Consider the following 22,244-nt stretch of genomic DNA (forward strand, 5'->3'; position numbering starts at 1 on the left):
AATGGAAGAAATAACATAACAATGAATTTTACTTACATATGATGTGACAGCTCTTCCCTCTAAAACTTCTGTGTGTTTGTTATACATCTTTTACATATGATTCCTTGAGTGTGCCAATACTTAGGTAACCCTTTCAGACTTGAATTTTTTCTGGAGGAAGAAACATTTTTTATTTAATTGGTACTGCTTTTAGGTGATTTTTTAATGATTTTTGATGCAAGATTTATACGAAAATATCTACTCGTTATCAAAACAAACTTGACTTCATTTCATGGTCTAAAATAACTAATTACGAGATATTCTTTGTTGTAATAAATAGTAAAATGATCATTCAATAATTATCATGCAAAAAACGATAACAGTATTCAATTATACAGTGGAATATAGCGAACCAACCACATTCGTGTATTCTGGTGGTCACGAGCAGCTGCGCACTGTTAACGTTGACTTGCTGATATTTTCTTAGTGATGGCCAACAGTTGACACCACTTGCCAGATTGGACATTCAAAAATGTCTACCTCAGGTTTCCATTGGGAAAAAATACTTCTGTTGCAGCGAAGACACAGTAAAATTTATGTACACAGTTGTAGCCAGAGAGTCTGGAAGAGTTAATAATGTACTGGTCAGTTAGGTTACAATGCGTTTCCACCATTAGGGTAAGAGTGGAGATTGGGAGTTGATAGTCTGCGGCATTACTCGCACCTGATGCAGCGAAAGAAGAAGAAATGTCACATCTTTATATAGTGTTACACGTTATGAAATGGTATAACAACCAACTACGGATAGAGTTACATTCTCAGATTGATTCGATTTAGTATTGGAGAACCTAAGCTTACTTTTACTATGTTCGTATGTTATCTCGTCTTCACTTCCTGTGCGTGGTATAGCATTTGAATCAGTGTCTGTGTTTGAATCTCTGTCGTTTAAAATGTACTGCTGATCTGTCAGATGTGGAGCCTGTGGTATTCTAGCGTACGGTCTCTCCTGTTTGTATGCCGCATGTACCACTCTCGATACTTCGTCTGCGATGTTGTTCATAGAGTTCCAGACATCCTGTCTGCGTATTAAGTGTCCTCTTACTTGGTTCCCTATCCTCGGTCTTATATGTCCTAGGGCATCGCAGATGAGCACTACGTGTTTTGGTGTATCACTTTCACCACAGGCACAGGTGTGAGTTTGTTTTAGGCCAAACCTGTGAAGGTGCACAGGATACGGACCGTGACCCGTGAAGAAGTACATGCTACGTATTGGGTTTATGTACTTCAAATTCAACCGCCCTCTGATACTGGGGAAGAAAGAGTAGACCCGTCTTCACGTATCAGCTGCGTCCCACTCTGTTTGCCATGCACCAGTTCTCCACTTGCTTAATTTCCGTTTCTCTGTTACGCCTTGTCCAGTTATTTCTCTTATTTTGTTGCGTCTTTTCCTCTTCAGCCAGTAGGCCGCTGCTTTGTAGCGAATTGTAATAGCTATAGGGAAAACTCCCGGTACCACACACAGTGCCTCAATCGAGGTCGTGCCGAAAGCCCCCGAGATTCCGAGAAGATGATGTTTGTTTGGTTTGTGGGGCGCTCAACTGCGTGGTTATCAGCGCCTGTACAAGTACCCAATCTTTGCTCAGTCCAATTTCGCCACTTTCCTGGATGATGATGAAATGATGGGGACAACACAAACACCCAGTCATCTCGAGGCAGGTGAAAATCCCTGACCCCGCAGGGAATCGAACCCGGGACCCCGTGCTCGGGAAGCGAGAACGCTACCGCGAAACCACGAGCGGCGGACGAGATTCCGAGAAGAACACTTCTCTGGCCGCGCCTCACAATAGTTTTGTAAGTACCTAGGCACAATCGATGTGCCCGAGCACTATCTGCGAAACAAGTTATTGACCCAAAGAGCACTATGTAATATGTCCTCATTGTCTGTAGGGGTACTCTGTATCGTATAGTGTTCAGTCTTGCAAGTTCATGCACGAGTTTCGTCACTTTGTTAATTGTTAGTCTGCCATGTTCGTCAAAACGTAAATGTTCGTCAGAACAAATGCCGAATTATCTTGTCATAGCTTTCCTTTTTATAGATACGTTGTTTATGTTTATAACTGGATTTCTTTTCTGTGAGCCTCTTAGAAGTAGGTAAACAGTTTCATTAGTTGCTATTGTTTGCTGTTCGTGCACCATTCACCAATGAACGCGAGGAGCTGCGAGGCTTTACTCTCTAATTGGAACCTGGAGTTTGCAGATACCATGACCATAAGATCATCAGCGTACGCAACCACTCTGTTTATCATGTGTTGTCTTCTAGCGCATTCAATAGTCTTTCTGTCGCTATGTCAGATTACACAAGTAACGGGCAAGGCGAACTATAGATTGCGGTTTATTGGCAGAATCCTGAAGCGATTCAGTCCTTCAACAAAGGAAATTGCTTACAATACGTTAGTTCGTCCAGTCTTAGAGTATTGTTCGTCTGTATGGTACCCTTACCAGTTGGGTCTGATTCAAGAGATTGAGAAGGTCCAAAGAAGAGCGGAAAGATTCGTGACTGGTACATTTAGCCATCACGAGAGCGTTACAAATCTCATATAAAGTTTGTGAAGTGGGACACACTTGCAGATAGACGACGCGATAAGCGGAAGGGGCTGCTCACTAAATTCCGAAATCCGATCTTCGCCGAGAATGTAGAGCATATATTATTACCACCAACTTTCAAATCACGCAATGATCACGATTCAAAGATAAGGGAAATTAGGGCTCGTACTGAGGCGTTCAGACAGTCGTTTTTCCCTCGCGCCATCCGCGAGTGGAACAGAATGGGGAAAATACGACTTTGGCGCGAATTGTGCCCTCCGCCACACACCGCTTGGTGGCTAGCGGGGTATATATGTAGATGTAGATGTAGATGACCCAGAAAAGCGGTCCGCCTATGGATCCTTGCGGACAACCTCTGATTACTTTCTTTATAGCCATTTGGTGACCAGTCTCCCATTGCACTATCCTGTTTTTACAATAATCTGTAAGGCTGTTATATTGAGCCAGCGGAGTACTCATTTCTCTAAGTCTTGCAGACAGGGCCGGCCACCAAAGTTTGTCGAAAGCACCAGCTATGTCAATTTGTATTCCTACTATTTATTTGTCATGCCTTGTCTGTCGCACGGCAATCTCTCATGTACATTTGCCAGAATGTTAATGAGGCATATTGGTCTGTATGTCTTAGGGACATTCAGGTCTTTGTTCTCTGCTTTCTTGATTATAACTGCATTTGCCGTTTTAGATCTAGTCGGTATTCTTGTAGAGCATCATTCAGTAAGACAAACTGCCTATTGGCTTCTGTCTCGGGTTCTTCGGCCGACGAAGAACCCGAGACAGAAGCCAATAGGCAGTTTGTCAACAAGTGGCCACGAAAGCCTTAACAATTTTGTATCATTCAGTAAGTTTGTCAGGTATGGTAAGATAAGTGGAGCAGCTTGTTTGATGGTTTCGGGTGGATGCCATTCGGGCCCGGAGGCCTTTTGTTTTTTATTTTGTGTACTGCAGTTTCCTCTCGTGAAAAGGGGATGGTCATACCTTCGTTTTCGTATTTGTCGTCAGGTAGTCTGCGAAGGTCGTTGTGAAGTTGATTGTCCTGAGTGTGGTCATCGACAGGAAGTAGCTTGTTCAGGAGATATTGTGCTGTGCATCTCCAGCCCCTTGTATTAGTACCATCTGGTTTCTCCAGTGTTGAAAACACTGTAGGAGTCTGCAGTTTAAATGGTTCCCCCCAGATATCGCAGATATTGTTCTGTAAGTTTGTCCCAATATATGTGTCCCAGTGTTCTTTCGTACTCCTATGTAGTTCTTCTTTGTATAGTGTTTTAGCGTCGCGGTAGTGCTAAATGTCTAATTTCTCTTTCCTGTGCTGTCTTGAATTTTTGGTAATATCGTCGTTTATCAAAAACGGCTCAAATGGCTCTGAGCACTATGGGACTTAACATCTGAGGTCATCAGTCCCCTAGAACTTAGAACTACTTAAACCTAACTAACCTAAGGACATCACACACATCCATGCCCGAGGCAGGATTCGAACCTGCGACCGTAGCGGTCGCGCGGTTCCAGAGTGAAGCGCCTACAACCGCTCGGCTACAACGGCCGGCGTCGTTTATCACGAATGTCTTTTCTTAGTCTTGTTAATAATGCTGACCATGGTGGGCTTTGTTTGGCTACGTTGCGTTCTGCAGGTATTGCTGTAGCTAGTGCTCTCTGGAGGACGTCTGTAAGAATGTGACCTCTGTAATCTATGCTTCCTTGGGTAACACATTCAGTAAACTCTTCAGTCACGTGCCTGCGTTTCTGCCACTTTGCTTTACGCAGCAGCAACCTTGGGTGTTGTGATGTGTCTGTTTTAGTGAATAAAAATAAAAATAGAATAACTGAGTATTCTCCTATCGAGCATCTGCCAGTTCGCTAACTGTGTTAATGATGCGCCTATCTACGTTGCTGCCTATTCCACTATTTCCGCGGTTAAGTTGGCAGCTGGGCTAGTTTGCTTCAAACGAAAAGTTTACATTCATTTATAACGTTGATTATTATTTGTCCTCTGGCATTCTTTGTGTCAGAGGGTTGATCTAGGTTTATGTCTATCACGATAAGTAGTCTCTGCCATTTGCAAATCGCGCAACTTCTTTTATTACTTCAGCAAAAGACTCTGTATCATTTAGTACTTGGCGTAGATCGACGAGATAATTCGTGTTTCCCTGCCTGAAGTTATTTCGGCGGTAACCGTGTGTTGTGTGTATAGTTGCGTTATTTGTGTTACCGTAAAGTTAGTGTTCACTATAACGATTGCACCCATAGCCTTGTTTGCACCTGTGGTTGGCATGTACTGCCTCGGAAGGCCTGAAAATCTTCCACCTCGTCTGTACGAACAAAGCACTTCCGCGCGTTCTGGATGTTATCGAGGTACACGCGTCCATGCACCCTTACTAGGTCCTTGTAGACATTGTTAAGATTAAGGCCTCCATTTCTTCGTCCACATGATTTTCTTAAAAAAATTACAGAGTTCTCGTTTATATGTGTGTATGTTTTCGGTTCGTAGAATTATTCTGTCTGTTTGTTTGTTCAGTGGTGAGGTAGCATATAATGTTACCCAGTGGGTGATTCATTCTTGTTACTAGTCCTAGTGAAGTATGAAAAACTTCTTTCTTTCCCAGTTGACTGAGGCGCAAGTTCTCTTCGATGTCGTCGTAGTCTATTTTGTTCCTTATTTCATGGATTTGTAACTCTATCTGTTGTACTGGATCGTGGTGTTTATCTCTTACTGTAGTTTTCGGTTTTGGGTTAGTGCTCATATAGGCATATAGGCAGTCGTTTTTCCCTCGCTCTGTCTGCAAGTGGAACAGGAAAGGAAACGACTAGTTGTGGTACAGTGTACCCTCCCTCACGCACCGTGCGGTGGTTCGCGGAGTATGTATGTAAATTTACACTCCTGGAAATGGAAAAAAGAACACATTGACACCGGTGTGTCAGACCCACCATACTTGCTCCGGACACTGCGAGAGGGCTGTACAAGCAATGATCACACGCACGGCACAGCGGACACACCAGGAACCGCGGTGTTGGCCGTCGAATGGCGCTAGCTGCGCAGCATTTGTGCACCGCCGCCGTCAGTGTCAGCCATTTTGCCGTGGCATACGGAGCTCCATCGCAGTCTTTAACACTGGTAGCATGCCGCGACAGCGTGGACGTGAACCGTATGTGCAGTTGACGGACTTTGAGCGAGGGCGTATAGTGGGCATGCGGGAGGCCGGGTGGACGTACCGCCGAATTGCTCAACACGTGGGGCGTGAGGTCTCCACAGTACATCGATGTTGTCGCCAGTGGTCGGCGGAAGGTGCACGTGCCCGTCGACCTGGGACCGGACCGCAGCGACGCACGGATGCACGCCAAGACCGTAGGATCCTACGCAGTGCCGTAGGGGACCGCACCGCCACTTCCCAGCAAATTAGGGACACTGTTGCTCCTGGGGTATCGGCGAGGACCATTCGCAACCGTCTCCATGAAGCTGGGCTACGGTCCCGCACACCGTTAGGCCGTCTTCCGCTCACGCCCCAACATCGCGCAGCCCGCCTCCAGTGGTGTCGCGACAGGCGTGAATGGAGGGACGAATGGAGACGTGTCGTCTTCAGCGATGAGAGTCGCTTCTGCCTTGGTGCCAATGATGGTCGTATGCGTGTTTGGCGCCGTGCAGGTGAGCGCCACAATCAGGACTGCATACGACCGAGGCACACAGGGCCAACACCCGGCATCATGGTGTGGGGAGCGATCTCCTACACTGGCCGTACACCACTGGTGATCGTCGAGGGGACACTGAATAGTGCACGGTACATCCAAACCGTCATCGAACCCATTGTTCTACCATTCCTAGACCGGCAAGGGAACTTGCTGTTCCAACAGGACAATGCACGTCCGCATGTATCCCGTGCCACCCAACGTGCTCTAGAAGGTGTAAGTCAACTACCCTGGCCAGCAAGATCTCCGGATCTGTCCCCCATTGAGCATGTTTGGGACTGGATGAAGCGTCGTCTCACGCGGTCTGCACGTCCAGCACGAACGCTGGTCCAACTGAGGCGCCAGGTGGAAATGGCATGGCAAGCCGTTCCACAGGACTACATCCAGCATCTCTACGATCGTCTCCATGGGAGAATAGCAGCCTGCATTGCTGCGAAAGGTGGATATACACTGTAGTAGTGCCGACATTGTGCATGCTCTGTTGCCTGTGTCTATGTGCCTGTGGTTCTGTCAGTGTGATCATGTGATGTATCTGACCCCAGGAATGTGTCAATAAAGTTTCCCCTTCCTGGGACAATGAATTCACGGTGTTCTTATTTCAATTTCCAGGAGTCTAGATGTAGTTTTGGTGTCTCGTCAAGTGGAGATTGTTGTGGTATTTCAGTGTGAGCTTTTTTGTGTTTATGTTGTTTTTAGCGTCCGGATGGTGTATGGTCACGTCTTGTTTGAAGTTTTCTGTTCGAGTTCATTTCACATTCATAATTGTTTGTTGCACCTGAGGTGTCTTTTCGTGCGTATTCCCACCGTGGATGAAACATAAAATTTGCATGTATTGTTTACATTTTGATGAGTTATATTCACATTCTTTCTGTAGTTGTTATTTTGTTATACTGTAAAATGTCCTCTGCCAACGGCCTTGCCTCAGTGGTAACACCGGTTCCCGTCAGATCACCGAAGTTAAGCGCTGCCGGGCTCGGTTAGCACTTGGATGGGTGAGTATCCGGTATGCCGAGCGCTGTTAGCAACCGGGGTGCACTCAGCCCTTGTGAGGCAAACTGAGGAGCTACTTGATTGAGAAGTAGCGGCTCCGGTCTCGTAAACTGCAACACGGCCAGAAGAGCGGTGTGCTGACCACATGCCCCTCCGTATCCGCATCCAGTGACGCCTGTGAGCGAGGATGACACGGCGGCTGATCGGTACCGTTGCGCCTTCAAGGCCTGTTCGGGCGGAGTTTAGTTTAGTAACCTGTCTTCTGGTGGGGGAAGATTTAATTCATGTTTATGTTGTTTCGATGTGTCCAGAAGTACTGGTGTTTCGTCTGTGTTATGACCCTGTTCTGGATGGTCTTGACCGTGTCTCTGATGTCTGTTGTCATTTTTATGCATCTCTACTGAGTGTAGCGTGTTGTTTTTGATGTCTTCTTTACTGAGGGCTTCCTCTTCCAGTTCTTCTACTCTAAGAAATGTCGCCGTTCGGAGAGTTGCCGACTGGAAAAGTTCATGTTTGATGTGCCTCCCCACATTGTAGTCCATGGAGCCGTAGAAGCACGCATCGTCGACGCAATCTGTTAGGCTAATATATATCTGCACAATGTTGCAACTTTTGAGGGATTCATGTCCGTTGGAGAGTCTGTGACCAGCAGCGTTGTTGCCTCCAGGCTACTGCACGTCGCCATGCTCTTGTTTTGGTTCCTGGTGATTTGTGTTTGCTTCTGCGATGAGGAATGCTGGTATTCATATCTGTTTTGTTGAGAAGACGTTTGCACATTTCCGTTGTTGGTATTTGTATTCGTATCCCTGCCTATATTTCCAAAGAGTGTTATCTCATCGCTTTTGTTTTGGTGTGTGCTAGTTGACATTGTTGGTGACATCATACTCCGTTTTTTCTGTTTGTCTTTAGTAGAGTTCATTGTAAGTAGGGTATTCTACTCTAACCGCTTTGTTAAATGTTCTTTTCCTGTTCATGCAACGAATACAGCCAACGGTTGTTTCTTCATTACATTAGAATTTTTTGTGACCATGCTTCGCACATTTTCCGGAGATAGCTTCCCTGTCAACTCTTTTCGACGAATGGCCAGAATCCCAACAGTTGAGGTACTTCTGCTCTGAAACGTAGTTCCTAATGCGTGGTGATTCAGATTGTATTTACACCCTATCCCTCTGTAACACCAGTAATCTGACCCTTGGTGTTACCTCTAGAATATTATTTACCGTTATTTTCCCTTTCGGACATGTTTTCAATCGTATATTGACTTCCTGAAGTTCCCCTTTGGTGATGTTACTTTAAACAGTTCTTCTACAATGTCTTGATCTGTAAGTGCTGTCGGAACGCTGCGTACTGACAGCAGTGGTTTTAGTTTCGTCGGCTCTTTGCATCGAACGTCCGTTAAGTGTGATGTTTTTTCAGTAATCTTTCTCTCGTCAGTCTCAAGAATTACTGTGTTTGCGGTATTCCTTGTTGTTTTGACTTTTATTTTGTCAAGTCAAGGGTTTATTGCTTTAGTACAAGACTAGTGATCAGGGACTTTACGCCACCAACCCTCCTCCCCTCTGCCGAAAAGGCAAAGGAAAAACAGCCAACACCACGTGCCTTTCCCAGCCGGTTATCCATCCAAGTACCGGTCACGTCCGATGTTGCTTAACATGAGGAATCTGACGAGAACCGGTATATTCAACGAGAGATGGCCGTTGGCTACTAGTAATACTTCACAAATTTCATGAAGTAATCAAATGACGAATCTGATTCTATTCACATCTCGGCAGAGGTAAGGCAAAGTCGCCTTCCACCTGAAAATTCGCTCGGGTACCACAGAGCTTTACTAGGTATGGTCCTATTTGATGTTGCATACCGTTGCCTTCCACCGATCTTTGAATTGGCTTACCCAGCTAGTTACAGCTGTCCTCCAGTTCAGCGTGGACTCCTAACGATATTATAGTTTGATGTTTCTCACACATAAATATAATTGCCAGGGGTGAAAGAAGCGATAGCAGAAAAAAATCATAGAAGGGAATGGGAATCAAACCCCGGACTTTTCGGTTTGTAATTTAACCTTCTGAGCTATTATTACCCTGATTTATATACATCGACATAAAATGAGATACACCTTCAAGGACGATGAGAATATTCCAAAGTTGACAGATGGTTCCACATTGCACAACATTCTAACGATTTCTTCTCAGTGCCAGGACATTCATGGTACTTTATCAGAGGTCGTACGATTCGTTTGCTATACCAGTAACTGGTGATGAACTAAGTGTGGCCTCCAATAATACATTCGACCGAGGCGCCAATCTGCCATAGTTGCCCATGCATACATGATGGTAGCAGTCAGCAACTTACAACGAAGAATTTTACTCGTATTGGCAACTAAAATACGTTTTGAGTGCTTTTGCGTCAGCATGTGTGTGTGTGTGTGTGTGTGTGTGTGTGTGTGTGTGTGTGTGTGTGTGTGTATTGTCTACTGCAAAACACGACGTTTCATTTCATTTGTAAATCTATATAGCCACTGTATCTCATGACTTGACTACAGTGCAGTACCTGACTTCGGCACAGCATGAGTGCAGTAAAACGATCTGTGTAAGTAACCATCCAACTCTGTTTTTTGTTTCTGACGATGCTTGGCTACAGTAGCTTTGTAACTATCTTATGGAATTCAGTATGTGTACATTTAAATGTTTATGGTAATTCTTTAATTAATGTGCAAATTAAAAAATATGTGTAAAACTTTTGATTTTTTACGCAGTGTTGAAGACCAACTCACTTAGGTTCGGTGGAAAGAATAATAGCATATCAGCTCTTCCGTTAATATCTTTTTTTATTTTTATTTACACGTCAAGTTCCGTAGAACCAAATTGAGGAACAAATCTCCAAGGTCATGGAACGTCTCAGTACATGAAATTAACAACATAAAAATAATAACAGATAAATATAAAATGTTTATGAACCCGAAAAATGTCAGTCCGTAAGTTTAAGTAAACGCAGTCAACAATACAACGAGAATCAGCTTAATTTTTCAAGGAACTCTTCGACAGAACAGAAGAAGTGAGTCATGAGGAAACTCTTCAGTTTCAATTTGTTTGAAAACGAGTGGTAGCATACTGAAAATGGATGGAGCACTACAGTACAGGATTCTGATAGCTAGACGACGTTGACCAATCAGTGTGGTGGATATCTTCACCTTCGAGAAATTTGTCCACTACAGAAGGTGACTGCGGACAGACAACACTATCCATAGCGTGGTAGTATGCACCAGCCTCTCCTTCGAGACATAACACGTACGACTACAGGACATTGTCTCCGCGCCTCTAGGATTAACAGTGTTCTGGACTACCAACGAAGATATGAAGCTTTTTTAAGTATCTGTTTTCTGGCATAATAACAAAATAATTCACATAAATAACGATTTTCAGGCGCTCTTCAGTTCTATAAGAACCAAATGAAAGTGAATTTCAGATACAATTTTAAATATTTTAACATGGAACATTGTTAAAATTTAAATCTTGCGAGACTGTCACACCATAGTGAGAAACAGTGATAATCTCAGTGTTACATGTAACAGCATTATTAACGAGTACAAACGGTGAGAAAATCTTACATTTTCATAGCATTGACGCATTGGAGTTGCCACAGCGTGAAACATTCGATGGTATACGAATTGAAAACAATGATCTTACAAGACCTGTGCAAAATAAAATGCAAACTTCAAAAATAAAATAAAAGAAAAGAAAACAAGACGGTCATATAAGAACATTTTCCTACAAACAAATGGATATAACCTGCCCTCATTACATCTAAATAGCTACGTGTCTGATCTACATCACAGTATGACGTAACTGCATCACTCGAACTACAATTTGGTCACTTATAATACCTGAAAAAATCCACATCGTAACTGTTTACGTCCTTTAAAAACTCTTTTCCGAGATAAGATATGTACTAAATATTAAAGATGCGTATTACATACATAGCAAAAATATATTCAAACATTTTATTTAAACAAGGTTTTTTCCATCTTAAAGTACCATAACGATAAACAACATTTCCATATACAGGATGTTCCGAAACTATTCGTTCAAATTAACACAGGAGATAGACAGCATTAAAACGAATATATTTCAATAAGGAAAATATGGTCTCCGAAGTCAACTTGTAATGTTAGTGGTGCTGACGTAAGTTGTTGTATCGGTTTCGCTGACTGGAAATGTGTACTGCCATTGAAATATCAACAATTCGCATGTTGGGACAAATGTGGGTCCACGACGTACTCGATATCGTGCTCATCAATGGGATTCGGTGTTAATATGTGCGCGGCATTCTCAGTGGTAGGCTAATTGGACCATACATACTTTCATTCCGCCTCAACGGAAAGAGATATCGCGTTTTCCCCGGAACATGTGTTGTCAGAACTGCTGGAGGATGTACCTCTCAATGCTAGACAAAGTATGTACCGCCAGCACGATATCGTGCCTAACCGTTCAAGCACTGCTGTGGGAAATCATCTGAAAGCCACTTTCTTTGGCCTGGCCTTCCGCGTCACTTGACCTGGAGTGTTTAGATTTCTTCTTCTGGGGGCATATGAAGCAGCTGGTGTAGGAAGCCGTTGTGGAAACAGAAGAAGACGTCTTCACTTGAATTGCGGTCGCTCCTGGTGCCATTACCGACGTGCCAGCAGATTTCGAACGGGCTGGACAATCTATGGTCCGACGATGTACTGCGTGCATACAGGCCAATGGTAGCGCATCCGAGCAGTTCCTCAGAAGGCCACTGCTGTAAATTAGCATACTGAACTACCTCCTGTGTAAATCGTCCACAGCATCAGAAATTGCGGTCACCCAACATATGTACCGTAACTAAATATATTTGTTTTGGTGTGTTTCTTTGCATGGCCATCTTCCGCAGCAGTTGTTGACATCAGTTATTATTTGTTTCTTCGTCTTAAGCTTAATGCAATTTAACAAAATAGAGTTTTACATCAGACGGTTTTCGCTTGTATTTATAAAGCATCTTCTGTGGTTATTGTTTTGCTGTTCTCTACCTCCTGCAGGTGTGTGGAAAATTTAAACAGTCATTCATCTCTGTACAGTGAGTAGTACTCATAATATTATAAACAATGTATCAATAACGTTCTACATTTACAAATAAAAAAGTAAAACTGTATTTCGATTGTACGGATCTGAAAACGCTTGATGTCTGCTGCGCAGATTGTTTCTGTGAAATACTTCGTAAATAAACATTTTAAACATTTTGTAAGTCACTGTTTTTATCCACACAGTGACAAACACATCATATTTTCAGAATGAGATTTTCACTCTGCAGCGGAGTGTGCGCTGATATGAAACTTCCTGGCAGATTAAAACTGTGTGCCCGACCGAGACTCGAACTCTTCTGTAAAGTTTCGCAGGAGAGCTTCTGTAAAGTTTGGAAGGTAGGAGGCGAGGTACTGGCAGAAGTAAAGCTGTGAGTATCGGGCGTGAGTCGTGCTTCGGTAGCTCAGTTGGTAGAGCACTTGCCCGCGAAAGGCAAAGGTCCCGAGTTCGAGTCTCGGTCGGGCACACAGTTTTAATCTGCCAGGAAGTTTCACATCATATTTTCATAAAACATTAATATTCGTACATACATCGAGTATGATCTCTGTTCACACCAAGGTCCCATCGCCATCAGTCTGGTTCCTGTCCACGAGGTTCCCATGACTCCACTAGTTACCATTTTCCCTGCTGATGCTTGTGCAACAAAAATAATTATGAGAAATCAGTTGGGTTCATTTCTGGGGAATCTGAATCAAGGCACTTAAGGATTCCAAATGAAGTCTTTGGACCATTACGTTGTAAATTTCACCAGGCCTTATTCACAGTTATGCTTAATTTTGGACACTAGTTTCATGTTTTCTAAGCACGAGGCTCCTCTCGTAGGAAAACCAAGAGGACTGCCCTTAGATGTTGACGTCATAAATTGCGTCTCTGAGTCTTCTGTACTACTGCAGTTACTGGCAATAACATCACCTCTTAAAGAACGGCCTTTTGTCGTTACAAACTGTGGAATATACTTATAGAATGGTTCCCGCGATGTACTTACAGTCGACTCTTTCAGTAGAGTTTCCGCCATGGTCATTACTTCTCGGGTTAAAGTGCCTGGAATTCGACTAGATCTCCTGATCTCTCCCCAATAAAAAGCTTACAGGGTGAAATTAGAAGCGACCTCCAGAAAGCACGTTCAGTGCTCAGGCTTATCACGGGACGTCATCAGACAGCTGTGCGAAGCCTGGCAGCTATTCTCAAAACGAAGGCAAAAACACTTCCTGCTCGCAAGAGACGTATCGGAACGTTCAGCAATAGTGTGGATGGCTCGCTGAGGTTGAAATCGTTTCCTATCATCGATACTTTCTCCCTTCGTCCTAAATTTCACTCCTTGAGAAAGTGTCCATTCTGTGCAACAGTTTCTCCCTCAGGTGTTTGTGGCATTAAGACTGCGTATTACACACAAAAGCCATATACTTACTTCCTTCAAACGTGTCTAATGCTGTGCAGTAAGATGAAATCACAAGAAAGAAAAAGAAGCGAAGCAGGTGATAAACCTGAAAGAATCTTTGTCTTGTCATATATAGTTAGAAGATGACAATGGTAAACCACCTTCACCACGATCTTTTCCGGAAACGAACGGGCCTTTCATTGACTCCAAATGTAATTAACGAAACTTTTCATTTAGTATACACAGTTAGAGGCTTACGTAAACGCTCATCTGAACTACGGTTTTTCTCTCAAAATATCAGATATTAACACAAATCAATATATTAGGCACATTTTTTGGTTTATATGGAGAAAATGTGTTTGAGATTTCTCTTTAAAATATCTTTGGCCTTCATTTTATTACAGATGACCTTACTTTATGGGTGGAAATACTGCTTATATTATTCTATACTTATCTTTAGCTATACACTAAATATGCTTTCCACACTTCGTTTCAGGCCCAACGCTTGTGTTGTGGAGGAAGTACCCGGGACGAAGCTGCGATTCTACACAGAGTGCAAGTACTGGCGCAACAGAGACATCTGCGGACAAAAAACGTAAGTTATTCTGAAGTGTCAGTCCTCGTGTTTAGCTCATTCACAAATGATGTAACTAACCACATGCTACATAACGCAGACAAGACATACGCAGGCAAAAATTTTCGCTGTTGCTCGGATGAATTCTTTTCGGTTATTGCCTATTACCAAAACTTTTTTATCACTTAAGACGATAACATTTTATCCTTGTGACAATGGAAATGATTTTCTATCAATTACGAAATGTCGCAGAGGCAGCGTACCTTGAAAATATTTTCATTCACCAGACACGAGGTAGAGTTCTGAGTCAAATTCTCTTCTCCGTCTTTTAGGGTACAAGAACTATGATTAACTGATAAGAAAGGGTAATAAACTGTTCAATGAGCAAAATTAAGTACCTCGTTTTGGTGACTCGTTTGTCTGTCTTTTATTTGTTTTTTGTCCACGGGAAGACTACTCGAAAAATCTGAAAAAAGCAAGATTAGCCAGCAAGACAACATTCGTCGTATGATCTATTTATTCCCTAGCAAAGGTACACCGATCTTAGCTTTTAGTGTGCGATGTCTAGGCGTTACAACCCACCACATCTTTTCCCGTTCGTTACGCGCGTACAATTTTTCCTATATAACCTACCTTCTCCGCGTTTCCTCCAGTTCAGTCAAGCCGGTATCATACATAAAACCCATTTCATACCTCTTCTTGTGATGATAAATATTTAATATTTCACTCACGTGATCTGCTTCAGTAGAGTAACACAATTGAGTAGATATTTGCAACTACGTTTCTCCTCCTTAACATTTAGTGCAGTCAGTGCCGTATTATTCAGTGTTACGATTACAGTAAGCTGAGTTCACCACATTATCGAAACATTTTTGAGTACTTCACTCCTTTGTCAACGCTGTTGCACATACCGTGTCTGATGGGTCCGCCACACTATTTCTAAACTCATACTGTGTACACTTTATAGGCTGAGTCTGTAACAAATCGTCTACGAAGTGATGTATGCACGAAGATGTCGCATGGGAAATTATGTGTCGTAAAGTAACGAAGGAATCATTAAATAATTTTAGAAATAAGATGATCTATTCCTTCAACAACATCCATTCTTCAGAAAAAAGGAGAGGACTTGAATCTCACGCGGGGTGTTACCCTGATATAAACTCTTCCTATTGTAGGAAATTTATTCTCTGCGCTCAGGGAGAATTTGTTTTCAATTTTCCATGAGACAGACGTCAGGGAAATCAATTTTCAACTTGAAGTGTCTCTTCACTTTAGTATAAAGGGGGTGAGATATTCTAATCTACCTTACATGTTATCCTCAAAGTTAACACCAGACAGTTCATCTTCAGCCAAAATAAACGCGTAGGATTCTTCAACTTTGTGAATTTGAATCAGTAGACCTTGATTTGGTTAATGTACAATGTGATATTCGAGTGCTTTATGGTAAACTAGAGTAGCTCTCTCCTGTGTCAAGAAATCCCGGTGTCACAGTTTGCCTGTCTTCTGCAAATATAGCATTTCTCAGAAGAGTATTCTCTTGTGTAATGTGAGAGGCCACTTCACTAAGCAAATACTGAGATACACTTTCATCTATTCGTAAGTATGTTACGTCCTCCACAAGCTGCTCACGTAACACATTTTGCTGATTTCTTTTACTATCTCGACGTAATACCTATGGCTTCATTGAAGTATGTTTCCTTTTTTTCCGCCGCTTTTCTTCCAAACACACACACACAGTGCAGTTGTGGAACTAGCAACTGCAGTGCATAATAATAGGTTGTCGTCCGCCATCTTGAAATTTGATGAAAAATATGAAGACAGTGTAATACCCCTCTCTAGCGCCACGTCAGATATCTTTGTCAAACAAATTTGATGAATATTTGATCATATCTTTGACCAAATCTTTGTCAAACAAATATGATAATGTAATACCGGCCTAAGTTCACTAGACAAAATCTTAGACATCTTTTAGAGGGCGCGATATTCGCTTTACAGTGTCGTTGCTGTTACAGAACTGGTACCATGTGGTCATGTGACCTTCCACCGTCGACACAAGTCATAGGAATACAGTGGTATACAGTGAAGAGCCAAAGAAACTGGTACACCTGTCCAATGTCGTGTAGGGCCCCCGCGAGCACGCAGAAGTACCGCAATACGACGCGACATGGGCTCGACTAATGTCTGAAGTAGTGCTGGAGGGAACTAACACCATGAATCCTGCAGGGCTGTCGATAAATCCGTAAGAGTACGAGGGAGTAGAGATCTCTTCGGAACAGCACGTTGCAAGGATGCAGGTGATCAGACAGGATGTTTATGTACGTGTCACCTGTCAAAGTCGTATCTAGATGTATGTGGGATCCCATATCATTCCAATTGCACACGCCCCACACAATTACAGAGCCTCCACCAGCTTGAACAGTTCCCTGCCGACATGAGGGGCCATGGATTCATGCGGTTATCTCTGTACCCGTACACGTCCATCCGCTCGATACAATTTAAAACGAGACTCGTCCAACCAGGCAACATGTTTGCAGTCATCAACAGTCCAATTTCTGTTTTGACGGGCGCAGGTGAGGCGTAAACCTTTGTTTAGTGTAATCATCAAGGGTACACGAGTGGACCTTCGGCTCCGAAAGCCCATATCGATCATGTTTCGTTGAATGGTTCGCACTCTGACACTTGTTGCTGGCCCAGCATTGAAATCTGCAGCAATTTGCGGAAGGGTTGCACTTCTGTCACGCTGAACATTTCTCTTCAGTCGTCGTTGGTCCCTTTCTTGCAGGATCTTTTTCCGGCTGCAGCGATTTCGGAGATTCGATGTTTTACCGGATTCCTGATATTCACAGTACACTCGTGAAATGGTCGTACGGGAAAATCCCTACTTCATCGCTACCTCGGAGATGCTGTGTCCCATGGCCGTGCACCAACTATAATACCACGTTCGAACTCACTTAAATCTTCAAAGCTGCCATTGTAGCAGCAGTAACCGATCTAACAACTGCGCCAGACAGTTACTGTCTTATGTAGGCGTTGCCGATCGCAGCGTCGTCTTCTGCCTGTTTACATATCTCTGTATATGAGCCGGCCGGAGTGGCCGAGCGGTTCTAGGCGCTACAGTCTGGAACCGCGCGACCGCTACGGTCGCAGGTTCGAATCCTGCCTCGGGCATGCATGTGTGTGATGTCCTTAGGTTAGTTAGGTTTAAGTAGTTCTAAGTTCTAGGGGACTGATGACCTCAGCGGTTAAGTCCCATAGTGCTCAGAGCCATTTGAACCATCTGTATATGAAAACGCGTGCCTATATCAGTTTCTTAGGGGCTTCAGTGTGTGTGCCAATCGGTTGTAATGAATCAACGCAGTTACGTTGGGTCGACGTGGAGACTTGACAGAATGGCAGAAAGGAGCTACCGCGTTTGGACACGCCCTTGACCAAGAATGAAGTTACTCGATTTGTTGGCGTATCAATGCGGATTGTCCAACGTGTCTACTGGGAGTAGTGTACCACTCGCAGCCTCGGCGTTAGAACAGTGGATGTAAAAAGTTACTTACCGACAGTGCGAGAAGACGAGTGTTAAGCATTGTCAGTGACAACCGGTTTCAAACACGTCAGAAATTATCGCCGTCAGTGAAAGCATGTCTATCGCAACCAATTTTCGAGCGAACATTGCTAATGAAACTGCTTGCACCGAACATCTGGAATCGGGTACCTCTCAAAAGACCATCCCCACAGCGGCATATAAAATTTCACATATCTGATGGTGTAAACAATACAGAAACTAGACAGTAGCTGACTGGACGTCGAGTCGCGAGTTTACCTGGTTTCCAGTGATACAAGGCGTCGAATGTACCGACGGCACAACGAGGCGTTTAACACAGAGTGTTTGGAGGTCTTCCAAGATGACAACAGCCATCTTCACAGAGCTGCACGCACACGTTCTTGGTTTGATGGGCATTCAGGCTTCATATCGCACCTCGACTGGTCCGCTGAACCTCCCGATCATAATCCCGAAGAAACGTTTGGAACTGTCTGGAACAACACGTCAATTGTGGCAACCAGCATCCCACCAATTTGGTAGCTTTGCGGGATATAATCATCAATGAATGTATATGGTATACCCGAAGAAGCTTGTAGACTATTTTCCTCGACGAACTGGTTCAAATGGCTCAAATGGCTCTAAACACTATGGGACTTAACATCTGAGGTCATCAGTCCCCTAGACTTAGTACTACTTAAACCTAACCAACCTAAGGACATCACACACACCCATGCCCGTGGCAGGATTCGAACCTGTGATAGTAGCAGCAGCGCGGTTCATGATTGAAGCTACTAGAACCGCTCGGTCACAACGGCCGGCTCGATGTACTGAAGACATTAGCAAAACTAGATTCGGTGTTACACGGTGTTAGCGTGTTATCTCCAAGGAGTGACAAACATTTTTTCAGGTGTGTTTGTATGTACTTCTCCAGCTAACCTAATACTACTGCTACCACGGCTAACTAGAGGGTGAATCCGAACTCCATTCACAAAATTTCGGTTGTTGCTCAGGGACACGTTTTTTGACACTGTTTTTGTATAGTGGTCTTCGGTGGCTCATTACAGAGTAATTATGTAATTATGATTTATTCAATTTATTACCCCAGTTACCTCAATTTCTGTGAAAATACCGACACAACGGTGTAAAAGCCTATAAAATGCAATTATCAGAACGTACTGGTTGGTTATAATTGAAGCGCAGCAACTCACGGAGATCCAGAGTTGGCTGTAGTTATCTTACTGCAGCAAAACTTGGTAGATATGTTAATACGCTCTTGCGGAATCGATTTACACGGGAAAAAAAGTTAGCCGGCCGCAATGGCCGAACGGTTCTAGGCGCCACAGTCTGGAACCGCGCGACCGCTACGGTCGCAGGTTCGCATCCTGCCTCGGGCATGGATGTGTGTGATGTCCTTAGGTTAAATTAGCTCTAAGTTCTAGGGGACTGATGACCTCGGATGTTAAGTCCCATAGTGCTCGCAGCCATTTGAACAATTTTTTTGAAAATAAGTTAGTTCCAGTTTCGGCCATCAAGTGCCAGTCTTGTGCTGTGAAAGACGAAAGAAATGTAGTAGAGCATGCATATCCGAAGGAGCATTTCATCGAACTATATACACACTGTAAAATACAGACACTGTCCTAATGTATTTAATGCCAAAGCAAGGCAATCTAACAATCAAAACACTGTCTCTCCCTGCGCGGGAAACATACAATTTGTTTGCGAGCACTATGGTTTGTAGACACTGGGACGTATGGAAGTTTGGCTCTGGCCGTTGAGTCGCGCACGTATAGCCATAGCGGTAAAGGCGACAGGTCGCCTAAAGCGAGAAATCCGGTTTCGCGTCCCAGTCTGGCACAAATTTTCGAATGTTACAAATTAATCGCGCAGCCGTTGTAGAATCCTCAATTTGCGAATGCATTTCATAATACAATAGAAATGTTTCTATTTGTAATGGATTAGGAAAAGGATGTGGGCAGCATCTCGTCTACATCTCCGGCGATGATATTGAAGAAATTGTGTAAGCGGCGGTTAACAATAAAATCAACATTGTGCCTTTCTCACTTGTCTGACCTTTTCTGCACACGTCCTGTTGCTAATCCATTATATGTGGACACATTTCTTGCTTTCACAGAGCCAGATTTGTACCTGGCAGCCCAAATTCAAACTATTTTTTTCCAGCGGAGATCGGTTTCGCATTAACGCATGAGAATATCTACCAAGTTTCACTGTCATCCGATAACTACAGCCCCCACTTTCTAAGAGTAGCTGCACTTAAATTACAACCATCCACAACAGCACTAAACATAGAGTAATGCAACAACTTTGAGACGGATCGTGTACCCTGCGATGTGGTTACTGTCTATGCGGAAACAATTCAGCATAACGTCGCTGTGACGCTTTCTATTGCGTTCAGTGAACCCACAGTCGAGCTGAACATTGGCAACTCTTCGTTAGTAAACCTGCCTACACTGGTGTGTATCATTCTTGACGTACAGCTAACACTGCCGGAGAAGCAAACTCGAGACAGACCCGGGCAGCACTCAATACAAGTTTGAGGACGAAGAGTAAATGGTCATTACTTTTGTCTACAGCAGTTTTCTTGAGTGAACGGAACAAGTTTGTTTCCAAGCAAGACACACAGCGCAGACCGACGGCATTTGCACTGTTGTGTCAATATTTTTACTGCAACGCAGATACAAAGATAAACGACGGTAGGAAGTCAAATAAAATGCAGTTACTCAGTGCACTACAGGCAGTCTCATTACTGGCTAGAGCAGGTATTCACTATATCTACTTGAAATGAGTTGTAAACAATAATTAACAACAACAGTCTTTTGCACGTTAGTTTTCGGAAAGAAACTCCATCGCTCCCCAGTTCATAGATGTTGCCTGTTGGTTCCTTGGACCCTTCCAAGGGCGTTGTAATGGAATTCTTACTAATAATTCCGTCTAGGTCTCCTATATTTTGTATAATAATCCTTTATCAATCCATACGGAATTTATCGTACGGGTAATTAAGTAAGCGGCCTCGTACCGGATATTTTACCTCATTACTTATTAGTAATGACATATGCATCTAGCGTTATCTCCTGGCTATCTGATTGTAGAGTACGACTCCCTCGGTTGGAAGAAACATCATTGTCGTCACTATTGACAACAGGAGCCTATTTTCGATCTGATTGGGCAGTTTGCGCGCTGCTAGCTGTCCAGATACTGGAGTTGTTGACCTCAAATGTCTGCGCCGTGTAGCTTCTCGGTCTTCCGTCAAAATCGCCCATAGCACAGCGGATAGCGAGTGTCGCGCTATCCAAGACGTTTCTGAAATGATGTCTCTATCGAGGTAGAAGTTGAGTGTGACAGTGAAGTTACCTGGTCACGAATAACAGGTGTAGGTGAAAACAAGTAAATTGTTGAATGATTTTACAGGACACCCAATTCCGCTGTGACAATTCTAGAATCATTCAAAGATAGTTTACTGTCAGCAGCGCGTAAATACCCAGATCATGCAATACTAGTTGGAGGAGACTTTAACCTACCGAGTAGAGACTGGGATGTCTACGGATTCACGGCCAGGGGTACAGACAGACAACCGTGCGAAATACTGAAAACTGTCTTGAGCAGCTGGCTCGGCAGCCCACACGCAATGGAATTATCTTAGATCTTGTAGCTACGAACAGGCCTGACCTTATCGACAGTGTCAGTATAGAACGGGTATTAGCGATCGTGATGTCATTATAGAAACTGTGGTTATGAAAATTAATTAATCAGTCAAGAAGGCTAGGAGAGTGTTTGTGTCGGGTAGATCAAATAAACAGTTGTTAACGTCACACTTAGACAGTGAACTGACATCACTTAGTTCTAGTAAGACGGACGTAGAGGAATTACGTTCAAATGTGTGTGAATTCCTAAGGGACGAAACTGCTGTGGTCATCGGTCCCTAGACTTACACACTACTTAAACTAACTTATGCTAAGAACAACACACACACCCATGCCCGAGGGAGGACACGAGGTTGTCTCCATACCCGTACACGTCCGTCCGCACAATACAATTTGAAACGAGACTCGTCCGACCAGGCAACATGTTTCCAGTCACCAACAGTTCAATTTCGGTGTTGACGAGCCCAGGCGAGGCGTAAAGCTTTGTGTCGTGCAGTCATCAAGAGTACATGGGTAGACCATCGACTCCGAAATCCCATATCGATGATGTTTCGTTAAATGGTTCGCACGCTGACACTTGTTGATGGCCCAGCCTTGAAATCTGCAGCAGTTTGCGGAAGGATTGCACTTCTGTCACGTTGAACGATTGTCTTCAGTCGTCGTTGGTCCCGTTCTTGCAGGATCTTTTTCCGGCCCAGCGGTGTCGAAAATTCGATGTTTTACCAGACTCCTTGCTCGTGAAATGGTCGTACGA

At 43.7% G+C, this 22,244-nt stretch overlaps 1 protein-coding gene and 1 pseudogene across 1 annotated transcript in view; both read left to right on the forward strand.

The window, feature by feature from the left end:
- The window catches only part of LOC126184540 (transforming growth factor-beta-induced protein ig-h3-like), a 356,879-nt gene that overhangs the window by 135,460 nt on the left and 199,175 nt on the right, over positions 1 to 22,244 (forward strand). Inside the window, exon 2 of the mRNA XM_049926949.1 lies at positions 14,219 to 14,317. Within this exon, the coding sequence (XP_049782906.1) occupies positions 14,219 to 14,317 (99 nt within the window). The remainder of the gene's footprint in view (positions 1 to 14,218; positions 14,318 to 22,244) is intronic.
- LOC126185858 (5S ribosomal RNA) lies at positions 7,165 to 7,282 on the forward strand (annotated as a pseudogene).

The sequence above is a fragment of the Schistocerca cancellata genome, chromosome 4 (genome assembly GCF_023864275.1).
Source record: "Schistocerca cancellata isolate TAMUIC-IGC-003103 chromosome 4, iqSchCanc2.1, whole genome shotgun sequence".
Classification (NCBI taxonomy): domain Eukaryota; kingdom Metazoa; phylum Arthropoda; class Insecta; order Orthoptera; family Acrididae; genus Schistocerca; species Schistocerca cancellata.